The sequence below is a fragment of the Schistocerca nitens genome, chromosome 9, assembly GCF_023898315.1.
Source record: "Schistocerca nitens isolate TAMUIC-IGC-003100 chromosome 9, iqSchNite1.1, whole genome shotgun sequence".
Taxonomy (NCBI): domain Eukaryota; kingdom Metazoa; phylum Arthropoda; class Insecta; order Orthoptera; family Acrididae; genus Schistocerca; species Schistocerca nitens.
Genome location: NC_064622.1, coordinates 15,063,823 through 15,078,659, shown reverse-complemented (window position 1 = coordinate 15,078,659; position 14,837 = coordinate 15,063,823). Strand labels below are relative to the sequence as shown.

Below are 14,837 nucleotides of genomic sequence, written 5' to 3'. Positions count from 1 at the left end.
CATTCAGTAAAGCACTTATATGCGAAACGTATAGGTGCGAGATATCTGAATCCCAGTCTGGCAGACAATTTCATGATTTTTTGAATCGGTGCAGAGTGAAAGTTAATTCTGGGAACAAATGACAGGTTTGTCAAATGTCAGTGTAAACATTATGTCTTTCCAAATGTTAAGGCCGAAAGCTAGTTATTTCAAGGACTCTACTAGCAATGAACGTCAGTACCACCACATGACAACTTTATTTTTTATTTTTTTTTTAAGGTAGGCAGATTGAGATTTAATGTGGAATTGTCAGATAGGCCAATTGTGACAGAAAGCAAGATCAGAATGAGGAAGGAAATTGGCCCTACTCTTTATGGTGATTACCTTACACAATTTATGATAATTCCTGGATTTTTATTTATTTTTAACTTTCTTTTCCTGCAAAGTAAAGATGTTTTTAGTTTTCACATCTCCAAAATCATTTTCAAAACAAAGACTTGGCGACAAAAAATGTGTATCATGCTACACTGTTAATACTTCACCTCTTCCTGGTATCCATTATCATTGCAAGCAGCATGCAGCAAAAGAGACAGAAATTAAATCATTGTCTTGTGACATGAAAACACATTGCCCAAAAGCAGAATGACACATACAGAATCATCAAACAAGAACCATTTAAAGAACAGCAAAATTCACACAGGGCGGGGCGGGGGGAATAACAATTAGTGAAAATTTTGAACACTGCAAAGGAGAACTTCAAATTATTCAGTTCATAAGTGTATAAATAAGTGATTAACAATTTCCAGGCAATAAAAAGTGATCGCAGAATATTGTAGGTTTCAATTATTTACAACACAAATGTAGGTGCTGTCATGCTTTATTTGCCCCAAAGCAATGTGTGCTAAAGTCATTGTGAAAAACTACACTAGATCAGATACCCAAAGAGGTAAAATACACTGCAAAGAAAAGAGGATAAGAGGAAACACCCAGACAAGTTAAAGAGAGAGAGAGAGAGAGAGAGAGAGAGAGAGAGAGAGAGAGAGAGAGAGAGAGAAAGAGAAAAAATGAGAGGGATGTGTTACAGTCGTAAAATGATACAGTGAAAGAAAAATAAAATTATCTCAAAATAGAGAGATTTATATATAAGTATTGCCAGTAGATGCAGGTTGAGAGGGTTCCACCAATTTTATATCTACTTACACAGTGTACGAGCCACCATACAATGCATGGGGGGGGAGAGAGAGTATCTTGTACCACTTTCTGTAAATCCCTTTCTAGCTCTAACCACAAATGGAGTGGAGGAAAAACAACTGTCTACATGCTTCTGCACGAGCATATCTTGTCTTCAAAGTCCTTAGGTGAGATGTACGACTGTGGCAGTACAATTGTTCTGCAATCCATTACATAATATGGTGGTGCTCTAAACTTACTCAATAGAATTTTGCGAAAAGAATGCCTTCTTCCGTCTAGTGATTCCCCATGTCAGATCATAAAACAGTTTCGTAATACTAGTGTGTTGCTCGAATGTACCGATAACGAATCTACCAGTACACCTCTAAATTGTTTCAGTGTCTTCCTTTAAAATGACCCAGTGGAAATCTCCATCGGTTGAGCATTAGTCGCAGTAGTGTTCCATATATGGCCTCCCTTGCAGATGAGCTACACTTTCCTAGAGTTCTTCCAATAAACTGAAGTTGATCAATCGCATCCCCTACAAACGGCCTTATTAACACGATCCATTTTATATTGTTTTGCAATGTCACACGACAATATTTAATCCACATGAGGTGTGTCAAGTAGCACACTACTAACACTGTATTCTCCACCTACATTTACATCCTGCAAATAACTTTGTGGTGCACAGCAGGAGGTACATTGTAATCACTGCCACTTCCTTTCTTTCCCATTCCAATCACCAATAATTAGCAGGAAGAACAGTTGCTGGTAAGCCTTCATGTGGGCTCAAATCTCTCTATTTTTAGCTTCAGTCTCTTCATGAGATATATAGAGAAGGAAGCAATATGTTAGTTGACTCTTCTAGGAACTTACACTCTCAGAACTTTAACTGTAAACCACATAACTATGAAGAATGTCTCTTGCAGCTTCTGCCACTGCAGATCGTTGATCACCTCTGAGACACTTGTGCTTACTAAACGAAACTGCAACAAAACACACTACTCTCTTTTGGGTCTTCCCTATTTCCTTTAGCAATCCTATCTGGTACAAATGCCAACCAATGAGAAATATTCAACTATTATCAAATGACCGTTTTGTAAGCCAACTCACTTTGTTGATGGATTCAATTTCCTGAAGATTCTTCAGATGGATCTCAGTCTGACATGTCTTTCCTATGATTAAATTTCTGTGCCCATTCCACTTTAAACTGTCCTCCACACACATGTTGTTGTTGTTGTTGTTGTTGTCTTCAGTCCTGAGACTGTTTTGATGCAGCTCTCCATGCTACTCTACAATGTGCAAGCTGCTTCATCTCCCAGTACGTACTGCTGCCTACATCCTTCTGAATCTGTTTAGTGTATTCATCTCTTGGTCTCCCTCTACGATTTTTGTATTTTCTCCTTTCATCAATTAAATTCAATATTTCTTCTGTCACCCAAGGATTTCTACTTGCCCTCATCTTTTTACCTACTTGATCCTCTGCTGCCTTCACTACTTCATCCCTCAAAAGCTACCAATTCTTCTTCTACTGTATTTCTTTCCCCCATTCTTGTCAATTGTTCCCTTATAAACTCTGTACCTCTGGTTTAGTCACTTTATCCAGGTCCCATCTCCTTAAATTCCCACCTTTTTGCAATTTCTTCAGTTTTAACCTACAATTCATAACCAATAGATTTTGGTCACGTCCACATCTGCCCCTGGAAATGTCTTACAATTTAAAACTTGGTTCCTAAATCTCTGTCTTACCATTATATAATCTATATGAAACCTGTCAGTATCTCCAGGCTTTATGATTCTTGAACCAAGTGTAAGCTATGATTAAGTTATGCTCTGTGCAAAAATCTACCAGGCGGCTTCCTCTTTCATTTCTTACCCCCAATCCATATTCACCTACTGCGTTTCCTTCTCTTCCTTTTCCTACTGTCTAACTCCAGTTACGCATGACTATTAAATTTTCACTTCGCTTCACTATCTGAGTAATTTCTTTTATCTCGTCACACATTTCTTCAATTTCGTCGTCATCTGCAGAGCTAGTTGGCATATAAACTTGTACTACTGTGGTAGGCGTGGGCTTCGTGTCTATCTTGGCCACAATAATGCGCTCACTATGCTGTTTGTAGTAGTTTACCTGCACTCTTATTTCTTTATTCACTATTAAACCTACTCCTGCATTACCCACATTTGATTTTGTATTTATAACTCTGTATTCACCTGACCAAAAGTCTTGTTCCTCCTGCCACCAAACTTCGCTAATTTCCACTATACCCAACTTTAACTTATGCATTTCCCTTTTTAAATTTTCTAACCTATCTGCCCAATTAAGGGATCTGACATTCCACACTCCAATCCATAGAACGCCAGTTTTCTTTCTCCTGATAATGACGTCCTCCTGAGTAGACCCCGCCCGGAGATCCGAATGGGGGACTAATTTACCTCCATAATATTTTACCCAAGAGCACGCCATCATCATTTAACCATACAGTAAAGCTGCATGCCCTCGGGAAAAATTACGGCTTTAGTTTCCTCTTGCTTTCAGCCGTTTGCAGTACCAGCACAAGCACAGCAAGGCCGTTTTGGCTAGTGTTACAAGGCCAGATCAGTCAACCATCCCGACTGTTGCCCCTGCAACTACTGGAAAGGCTGCTGCCTCTCTTCAGGAACCACACGTTTGTCTGGCGTCTCAACAGATACCCCTCCATTGTGGTTGCACCTACGGTACGGCTATCTGTATCGCTGAGGCACACAAGCCTCCCCATCAACGGCAAGGTCTATGGTTCATATGGGGAGGGGGAGGGGGGGGTCTCCACACAAACTCCTAGATAATTTAAGGAAGTAACTTCCTCCAGTGACTGTTCTGTAACCACGTAAACATCCAGTGAAGGGTCTTACTGTCTTATGTAGTATGTTACATTTCTTTATGTTGAGGTCAACTCAACTGCCACTAGCTGCACCAAGCACAGATCCTCTGCAAGTCTTCCTGCATTTTGCTACCCTTCCTGACAACAGGGATGAACTGCACCTTTTTCAAATCATCAGGAACACTTCGTTCCTCCAAAGACCTACGGTACCAGGGAGGCAAGGTCTCTCACATGCTCTGTGCAGAATTTTAGGCATCCAGCAGCCTTTCCTCTCTCAAGTGTTGCTTTTCTGTCCCATGGACACACATTTCAATATCAGCCAATTTTGTCGTTCGTGTGACAGTTTACATGAGGCACTACAGTGTGATCTTCCTCTGTGAAACAGTTTTGGAAATAGGCATTTAGGATTTCTGCCTTTTCTGTTACCTCTGTTTCAATGCCATCATGGTCACAGAACATCCAGACAGATGCCTCCAATCATTTACAGATTTAACTAGAGGACCAAAACTTCTTAGCGCTTTCTGTCAAATCACTAGAGAAAATTTTACTTTTGAATTGCTCAACATTTCTCGCACAGCATTCCTTACGCGAATTTTGGCTTCGCAGTGAAGCTCTTTTCGTTTTCGTAGCAGCTTTCTAAGATGGCTGTCAAACCATGATGGATCTTTTCCACTCCTCACAACTTTGCTTGGCACATAACTGTCTAGATTGTATTGAACAATGCTTTGATCTTTGTCCACTGATACTCGATGTTGTTAGTGCTGGGGATGAAATTTTTGAGTCGACCACCCACACAATCTGACATCTCTCTCTTGTCCCTCTTGCTAAGCAGAAAGATCTTCCCATCTTTCTTTTTATTCATATTCACAGCCATATTAAGTGACTATAATGGCCTCATGGCTGCAGATTCCCTGTCCTACGCTAACTGTGTCAGAAAGTTCAGGTCTGTGTCCCCAGCAGATTTAAGATGTTACTGTCATGAGCTGGTACTCTGATTCAGATAATTTTAGGATAAGACATTGAAAACACTATCACACAATTCCCTGTCCCTGCTAGCAACCCAAAACACTAATATCTCAAGCTATGGCTCGTAAGTGGAAGACTCCACCTAATCCCACAAAACAACCAAGAAGTTTACATGTAATGTTCTCCAAGTTTCCCCTCATCTGTTCCACCATAACTCCTGAGGCAGGAAGTCTATAAAAGCATCCGATGATTACGTTTGATCAACCTTTAACACTTGTCTTCATCTAAATTATTTTGCGTTTGAAATCTCTACTAATCTCACTAGACGATACTGTGTTTTTCACAGCTATAAACAAGCCTCCACCACCAGCACTCGGCAATATGAATTCCAATCAAAATTTAGAATTTCATTCCTGTTGACATCTGGTTTCAGCCAACTTTCTGTCCCTAGTACTACATGGGCACTTTTCTGTTTATAAGCGAGATAGTTCCAAGATGACTGCTACCCCATCTGGAATCAGAACACATCCTACTGGGCCTATGGACAGATTTCTCTATACCAAAAACCCACGTTTGCATCCCACACATGCTCCGTCAACCTAGTAATCGCTTTCTGCATGTAGTGTTTACATGGCCTATTAAGGGACCCTACAACTCTCCATCAGAACCAGGAGGGCAAGAAATTTGCATCCGATACCATCGCAGATTCGTCAGAGCCTCTGGTTTAGACCTTCCACTTTCTTCCAAACTAGAGGATCACAATTGGTTCTGAGAATGGTGCTGTGAACCAACAACTCTGCTCCCACCCCAAAGGCGAGTCTAAATTTCTTCACCAAATCAGCTAGCCGCCTTTAAGAACGCAGGATGGTCTCTGAACCCAGGTGGAACGTATCCTTCTTGCCGACATGAGCCATGATTTGCACCCAATGTGTTCAATTGCTGCCAGCAGAGCCACCTCCACATCTCGGATGAGACCCAGTGCTTTTTTTCCCTGACCTGCCAGTTACTTTCTTGGGGCATTCCATCAATCACCTAACACTGGAGCTCCCAATGACAAGCAATCCCACCCTCTGCACTTGTCTGGGCCTCTCAGGAAGGTTGGCCACAGTACCAAGAGGTAAGGCATCCTGTGCTGCCTCAAATGTACTTTCAGCAGCAGGCAATACCTCACACATTTTAAAAAAAGATGTAGTAATGGGACAGCAAAGTGGCCAGTAGCCACTTTCGCTTTCAACCCAGATATTTGTGATCCCTTCACTATTCATCAATTGCCGTTAGGTACTGGCCACGATGTGCAAAACTGAAGATCCAGCAGCAATGTTGTAGGCTCCAGAATAAGTAAAGCATTCATCTCAGATGCCCCTATACCATCTCAAACCAGTAGCTTGAAGACTGTCAAACGAGGCCAACAACACTTCCAGTGACTTACGGACAGTGGCCATTTTCACCTGCATCCACACACAAGCGCATCCATCATTGATTATGGTCTAAACTACAGGTAGTGAAATATTAACCCAAGTAATTGAACACAACTAAACACAAACAATCTAACAATACACAGACTCTTACAACAAAAACAGATAAATAATAACCTACTGTTCACTTCTACTCTGAAGTATGTAAGAATACCATCGAACTTATAGATATAAACAATCCATGTACAAACAATTAAGTGCTGCTAACTCCATTCTGCTCTACTTAAATACCGTTTTTCCTACTCATATGATTTTAATTTACAAAACTTCACACTTAGAGAAATCTGACATTCGTCACATCATACAGAATGTTGTCTAAGTCATCCTGTATCCTCCTACAGTCACTTGACGACGACATCTTCCCGTACACCACAGCGTCACCAGCTAACAGCCATAAATTGCTGGTCACCCCGTCTGTTAGATCATTTATGTATATAGCTTGAGAACAAAAGCAGCCACATCACACTTCCCTGTGGCACCCTCCAACATGAGCCGTCCAGAACAATTGGGTCTACACTGTCCAGTCACATTAATGTCACCACCTGTCAAAAGCCTGAATAACCATCTTTTGCAGTACAGACCACTGCGAGATGTGCTGGAAGAGAGTCAATGAGATTCCGGTTGGTCCCGACAGGGATGTGGAGCCACGCTAACTACAGTGCCGTGGCCAGCTGGGCTAGGTTTCTTGGGCGAGGATCCACAGTGCAAGTAGCAGGATCGAGGTGGTCCCACAGATTCTCAACTGGGTTTAAATCAGGTGAGTTTAGTGGCCAGGGGAGTATGGTAAATTCATCCTTGTGATCTCTGAACAATGCACATAACAGAGCTGTGTGACACACTGCCCAGTCCTCCTGGTAGATGCTATCATGGTGAGGGGAAACAAATAGATGCATACTTGTGTTGATCCATTAAGCCTACCAGAATGATATCATCTAGGGAATGCCATGAAAACACTCCCCATGTGATAATGCTCCCTCTCCTGACATGGATATTTCCAACAGTTATTGCAGAGTGTCTGCTTCTAAACATTTCATGCCTTACACAACAACGGCCATCTGTCCAATAGAACGCAAATGTGATTCATCTGAAAAGGCTACCTGTCACCACTCACCGGAAGTCCAGTCGAGGCACTGGCTAACAGATTTCAACCGCTGCCACCGATGACTAGCCGTCAACCGGGGTGCCTGATGTGGGGGAGCATTCACAACAATGTTCACTGAAATGTCATTGAGAAGACACTGTTGGTAGCCGCTTGGTTCATATACGCAGTCAGTTGCTCAACGGTTGCTCATCTATTCACCGGTATACATCCTTCAGACAACGTTCATTCTTGTCCTCCGTGACTCACGATGCACTACAGTGCTTGGCGCCGGTTTTTGATAGTGCCATTTTACTATGCATAGCACACTTAACCATGGCGGCATGTGAACAGTTTACAAACTCAGCTGTTTTGGAAAGGTTTCCACCTTATACTTGGCCCAAAGGGTAATGATCACGACATTCTGGATGTCACTTAAATCACTCACTTTCTGGACGACGACGATTACACATCTACAAATGGTTATTGCATGTTGACGTCAAACCTAGGCGGGTTCACATTACTGTGACTGGACTGTGCAACACTGATTTTTGTGTGTATGTGATGAGACCACTTTTAGATGGTCATTTATTGGCAGTCACCAAAATTCCAAACAAAACACCTGCATTCAACCAACATCATTTTACATCTGTTTCTTTGCTCTTTCTATAAAGTAACCACTGTATTCTTATAGATCTTACAATGGGCAGTTTTGGCTGAAACTCATTTTCTTTGGAATATTTTGCAGTTGCGTCAATAGACACTGCAGCTTTTACCATTGTAAAGGACCAAATGAAAGCAACAAAAATGCCAAAGAATTATTTTTACCATTTATACTACACGTACTACCTGAAATGTTGCTTCAATCGCCATTCATTAACCACTAAAGCACTGACCCATTAACTTCTGCAGCACCAATGATAAGGTATAGGTGCAAAAAAATGGACAATAGTTTTACACTGCCAATACTGATTTGCTACAATAATTTCAAAATCTTATGACCGCACTTTAACAATTATTTCAGAACATTTATACTTCCTAAAACAGCTCATATCATGAACAGAATGACTGTGCTCAACAATTCTTGATCAGAAAACTGTTGACAATAATTAGGAACTCAAAGTCATAATAATATATTTTTGAGAATATACTGCATTGTATATCCTGTTGCCTCTCACAACCAGCCTTTCCCTCCCCCTCCCACTACTACACACACTGTCACATGCTACAATCAGCAAAACTTACAGCAGCTAACAAAGTGTGCTTGCCCTTGGTAATACCAGTGTTATTACATTCAATCACAGTGTTTCTTAACTGGTTTTATACTACTACTTTTGTAACAAAACATTGCATTACATTCACAGACATACTGTGGTTTAATTTCCTAGAGACATTTGAACAACAGAAAACAAGTATATTAATAGTTTTTAAAACACTGCTAGAGATTCTATACACATGCAAATTAAATGCAAAAGTTATGGCCACATATTTAACCAGGTACAGTGGATGTTGACAGGAACACAATTGCTACGGAGGGTTCTCTCAGATAGCCTCCTCTTCTCCTCCTCCTCCACCACCACCACCACCACCACCAACACCACCACCTATGACACCTTCATCACTTTCAGTTTTCTTCTCCCAGTTAGTATCGTGATCACTAAATACTCAAAAACATTATTACTGCCATCAAAATCTTCATCTGAGGATTCACCAAGGCGTTCTTGAATGCCTGCCTCTGTCTCGCACAGAAAACGTTGCATAGAATGTCTTAAACTTCCTCACCACAGAGAAACGGTAACAATCAATAAAAACGCAACACGCAAACACTATGGTACATCTGAGACACCTCTCAAGGTCCAAAAATAAGAAACAAATTGAAATGACAATCCCAGATTTCGAGCACATGTAGCTTGCCATCCAGTAGGAAGGTACATATGAGTCTACTTCACCTCATAGGGGTGTGTGAAACATCACAAGACAAAAAAACTGTAGTGGTCTGAGAGACCATCCATAGTAGTTAAGGGTTAATAATTAACAATAACAATGAAGAGAAGGAATGAAGACAACTGTCACCATGCATTTGTTCTAACAGATACAGAAATGGAAAAGTTAGAATTACAAATTTCATCATAAGTTGAAACCTTTATGATCCTCTATGCAACAACTATAAGCACAAAAGCAAAAAACCCTTTAAAGCAACAGCATAAGAAAGGAAAGTTCTTGATAACATCAATTTACTTTAAAAGCCCTACACACTTCTTACAGTACCTCAAGTTGCTCACTTTCATATCCTTGACTTACAATGGTGAATGACAACTAACCGCTGGTCCATTGTTGTCTTGACCCAGGGACCTGTAAGCTGTACTGAGGACGTGCACCACGAAGCGGAACAGCCCCACAGTCAGGCGAGGACAGTGCTGTTGTATCCAGTGCGTCAGGTATGTCACCGACAGTGTCTTCTTACGATGGAACTTTTCAACAGAAAGAAAAATGGAACAAATTATCATTAACATGAAACTCAAAATAATATTTTCAATATGCACAACATGTGACTAAATGATAGTACTTTGGCAGATATTAGTGTGCATACTGCAGCAAATTAAAAAAGTACACTAGCTTATGTAGTTTATGTGTCAGTAACACGTACACATGACATATCATCCTTTCTAATGGCACACAATACGACATACAGAACATGCATAAAAACTGCTGATCATCTGCTGATTCACGTCAAACACACTAAATAGTTACTACAACCTTAAGATATTGCCAATCTGTATAACCAAAACAGAGTAAGAAGATTCCCGACAGCTCGCAGCACTGCTCTTTACTGCTAAGCAATAATGACTGCAGACAAAAAGAAATGTCGTCTACAGAATTGTGACAACACTGAGGCTTTGACATAGTTTACAAAATAATGTTACACTAAGCTGCTGTACCCAGCCCACTGTTAACTGTCAGGGAGTAGCCTACACCAACTGAACTATAGGTATTCTCTTTGGATATAATTTATCATTGTTAGCACTTCTAATGAAAGTAGGCAATAACCTTCATGAGTAATAGGAACAGCAGCTGAGTCCCAATGATTGTCAGCAAGCAACATAAGCTTTTTAAACTGATATTAATGGTACAAACTCTTTGGTTATCTGTGATCTGAATAGACTACCCTCACTCCCAACAATGAATGACATACGAACACAATTTCTCTTTTAATGATGATATATTGAATACAAGCTATGAAGACATTGTCTCTCTCTTTAGGATTCATAGTGCAATTACGTACTCTGGAAGGAAGATTCTGAACAAGCTCACACCTAACAAAGCAAAAAATATGGAATCCCTTGCAAATCAAAAGAAAATTAAAAACATGTTTAAAATTATCTGAATGTTTAAATTCAAGGACTGAAAAGTTTTATTAGTAACTTGACAAGTAGCATGGCTCACTGTAAATCTGTACAGCAAGTAATATTGTACAGAAAATAGGAGAGTATTTACAGATATAGGTAAACAATATTAGAAAAAGGATAGAGCACTACTCACAAGATGCCAAGTTGAGCTGCAGACAGGCACAACAAAAAGACTGTTACACATTGCAGCCTTTGGCCAAAGCCTTCCTCAGCAAAGAAACACACACACACACACACACACACACACACACACACACACACACACAAACACAAAAGCAAGTATACCTCATGCACACATGTCCACTACCACCAGCAAGTGTGCTTGCTTCTGTGAATTGTGCATGTTCTTTGGTGAGGAGGGCTTTGGCGGAAGGCTATAATGTGTATCAGTCTTTTTGTTGTGTGTGTCTCCAACTCGACAGGTCATCTATAGGTGAATAGCAATCTAGTCTTTTCCTAATTTTGGTTATATTCCAACCTGGAGTTTCCACTGTTAGATATAGGGAAATATTCTTTTCAAATACAATAGTCATCAAATAAATGTTAAGATTACCAATAGCAGATAAACAGCAGCTATATAACTAATCAAAGTGAGGGGCAGCAGTGTTTTTCCCCTGAGTATCAGCTTCCTCACTAATTAGTAGATTAAATTTAGGTTGCATAAGCATGGATAGCATTAATTATTGAGTGAAGTGAGGAAAATTTTGAAAACATCAAGTACTTGCTTTAAGAAATGTTACAAAATTTGTAGCAGTAAATACCATTACTCAAAAAACACAACTTTTCAACATCTTCCCCCCCCCCCCCCACCCCCCAACACACACAGTCATTTTTAATGTGATCTCTGTTTACCAACATCTAATTTCAGTTGAAATGCATAACTGGATAAATTCACACCACCTACAATAGATTTTTCTTTATTGATAGCCAAACTGTAAAGTAAAAACAAAAACATTGTATTGTGTAAGATAAATCTGCTAACTGTCATAAATACCAGCAACTTACAGCAGAATCAATAACAGCCTGCAAGGTGTGGTAGAGTCTCTTGCACGTAACAGAGCCTTCAGGATAATGATCCATCGCTAAACGATATGCAGCCATAAGCAGATCTCTAAAATTTTCTTGTGTCACCTCACTGTCATCGGATGAATACATCTGCACTTCAAAAGAACAAAATTCATTTCACTGAAAATGTTAGTTACACATAACAAGCATGAACATAAAATGTGTATCACGACAGGATTATATTTCACCACATAGGGAACTATGGGGTGTTTTCTTTCATCAAATTTTTTATCTCAATGTTTGGTCACTCCTGATTGAGTCCACAACCTTTACCATCCACTTGAAAAGGTTTTAACTTTACCTTGGAATGGTTAGGGCACTTCTCCTCATACTATTTTATTGTCTTGATTAGACTATATAAAATTTCAAATGATCAAAGCCATTTCCAAAACGGCTCAAAGAAACATGGTTCCTTTGCTGATTAAACATAAATATAGTGGCTATTAAAATTATATTAATATGAGCTTTACAAAAGATAAGTGGTTTACTGACACACAAAATAGAAGTAATAATGGCTTATAATTACAGAACCACACAGAAATTTCTAACAATAGTTTGAGGCAACTGCAAGTAAACATGTCACTAGAAATTTCCGTAGTGTAATATTGGGAAAAGGGAGTTTGACGTTGGGAAACCACTTGGTATCTGATACTAGCGACAATAATGAGTCAAACAAGCCAACTTCTTAAACAGGAATTGAAATCCTGTCTGTCTAGTTATTAAGTAGCATTCAATCTCGTGTTTTTTTTTTTGCTTGTACTGAGTATTTAATTTACATTAAAAATTATATCGATCATACAGACAACACACTTGGCATGCAATTTAAAACACTTAGGTCTTTACATAAATTAGAAGTTACTCACCTTGACATATATCTCAATCTGTCGCTCATCAGCCAGAACGCCAAGAAATCTTTCGGCCTGTTGTTTGAATGTTGTTTGGCTAAGCCACTCATGTTTTTGTGGGCCAGCGGAGGAATGGAAGAACAAGAACAGCCGTTGGGATAAATCTGGATACCGCGGGAACACATATTTCTAAATTTAAAAACAGAAAAAAGTACAGACATTACAATTAAAGAGACGTAGCGACTGGTGTTTTAAAAATGAAATAAATGCTTTCACTGCAAGCTAAGTGTCTAGCGCTGCTAGTAGTATGGTATTATGTTGTTGTTGCAGTCGCAGTGCAAAACAAGCAGCTCTACAAAAAACATTACACAAACTTGACAACAAAACAAAACACGCTTGGGACACGGGATGAAAAAAGGCGAAAAAAAAAATAATTACATACAACACAAATATATTTCATTGAGAAAAATGTTAACTTACAGTGAATATTCGGCTCGTAATTCCTTGCACCGAATCTTCTTCTAAACTCTTCTGGGCAAGAATCTAAAAATTAAAAAAAAAAATTAAAATTAAAAACGACATTCGTTAGCACAATTCAGTTGTGCACATCTAATAACCACGAAGTAGGTACAACTCTCTTGCGTAGCCTTGAGCTGGATTCAAAAGCACACGCCGTAAACCAACGCGTTATTCCTCACCCAGCACGAAACAAATTAGAAACTTTCTCCCACGTAATCAAGCGTCCCACAGCTGTTGTCCCACTAAGGCCACATTTCACACGTCGCAGAAATCATTCACTTCACACTCACGTTTATACCTTCACATTCATCTTCAGTGTTGTGGGTCGCGTTAAAAACTATTATCTATATGACGGGAAAAACACACGAGACGCATGGGTAACAAAGCCGTTACGTTTGAAACCAAACCACTAGCGAGAGAGTATTCGCAAACAAAGAAACAGCTGTTTGAAGCACTTCCTTGAGCTTTACCTTAGCTAATTTGTCAATGGGCACTAATTGCGTCGGGGTCTTGTCGTGAAGATCAGATCCAGAGTTGTTCCTTGGGAGAGAATTTTGCAGGAGGACATCGTGGCTGTGATGGTTCCCCATACCCCCGCTTGCTTCTGCTGCTTCCTCCCGCCGATGTTCCCTGCCGCGCCGCCGAACTCCAACTGCAAGCGTTGGTTGGCAGAACAAGAGCTACAGCGTCGTCACCTGTGGAGAATGAACGAACTACGTCAAAAAGATTGCGGAACCCACGTACTGCGGAGCGAACTCGCAACACACTAACGGTACATCTGCATGGATAGTCATAGGACGCAACGTGATGAACATGGGCAATAAAAACTAACACCGAACGTTCAGAATGTCGCTGGTAGGATCATAACTACTGTAATTCGAAACCGCAGCAAAATAATTTTCAAACTTGAAAAAGAAACCGAGCAAGTCTATTAACCGACTTACACACTTACCGGTATTCTGAATTACATACGGCACATGCTGATGAATTTCGGGTTTTAAGCTGTGGCTTTCGGTGTTCGGCACACTGTAAGTATCCCGAATTTTAACTCATCCTCTGTTTGACAACTATTCTGTATCAAACTTTATTGTTCTCAAAATCTACATTCTGTTTCTATGCTCTGCAACATGGATTATACACTAACAACTGGAAATCGGAATTTTCTAAGTAGCCATTCATCAGAAACCAGCGTGTCATTATTGTGGTGTACGCTTGTTCACACTTTGAGCATTTTCGTGACACTTTATGCTTCCTTGTTAGCACTCGCGTTACCTTCCCCTACGTACGTACACTCCATTGTTAAAATCTGATGCTGATCCGAAGAAATATCTATTGTGTGATCATTCAGATGCTTAAATCAGAATTTCTGTCAGCATACATTGTCAAGTGACCTCGCTATGACGTAAGGTTTGCCCGTAAGAGCTCTGCAGATTTTGGATGTCTAGTACACAACTATCGTACAAAAGCAC

General features: G+C 40.0%; 1 protein-coding gene across 5 annotated transcripts in view; it reads right to left on the bottom strand.

The window, feature by feature from the left end:
- Nucleotides 1–14,041, bottom strand: part of LOC126202926 (uncharacterized) — a 118,896-nt gene extending 104,855 nt beyond the window's left edge. For 2 of the 5 annotated variants that reach the window (XM_049937012.1, XM_049937013.1), the window contains exons 1-5: nucleotides 13,839–14,041; nucleotides 13,330–13,392; nucleotides 12,868–13,038; nucleotides 11,945–12,094; nucleotides 9,854–10,003 (exon numbers count right to left, since the gene is read on the bottom strand). In XM_049937012.1, coding sequence (XP_049792969.1) covers nucleotides 9,854–10,003; nucleotides 11,945–12,094; nucleotides 12,868–13,038; nucleotides 13,330–13,392; nucleotides 13,839–13,958 — 654 coding nt within the window. In that variant the 5' untranslated portion in view covers nucleotides 13,959–14,041. The remainder of the gene's footprint in view (nucleotides 1–9,853; nucleotides 10,004–11,944; nucleotides 12,095–12,867; nucleotides 13,039–13,329; nucleotides 13,393–13,838) is intronic. The other 3 variants (XR_007540202.1, XM_049937014.1, XM_049937015.1) reach the window with 3 other exon arrangements.
- Nucleotides 14,042–14,837: the final 796 nt, after the last annotated feature.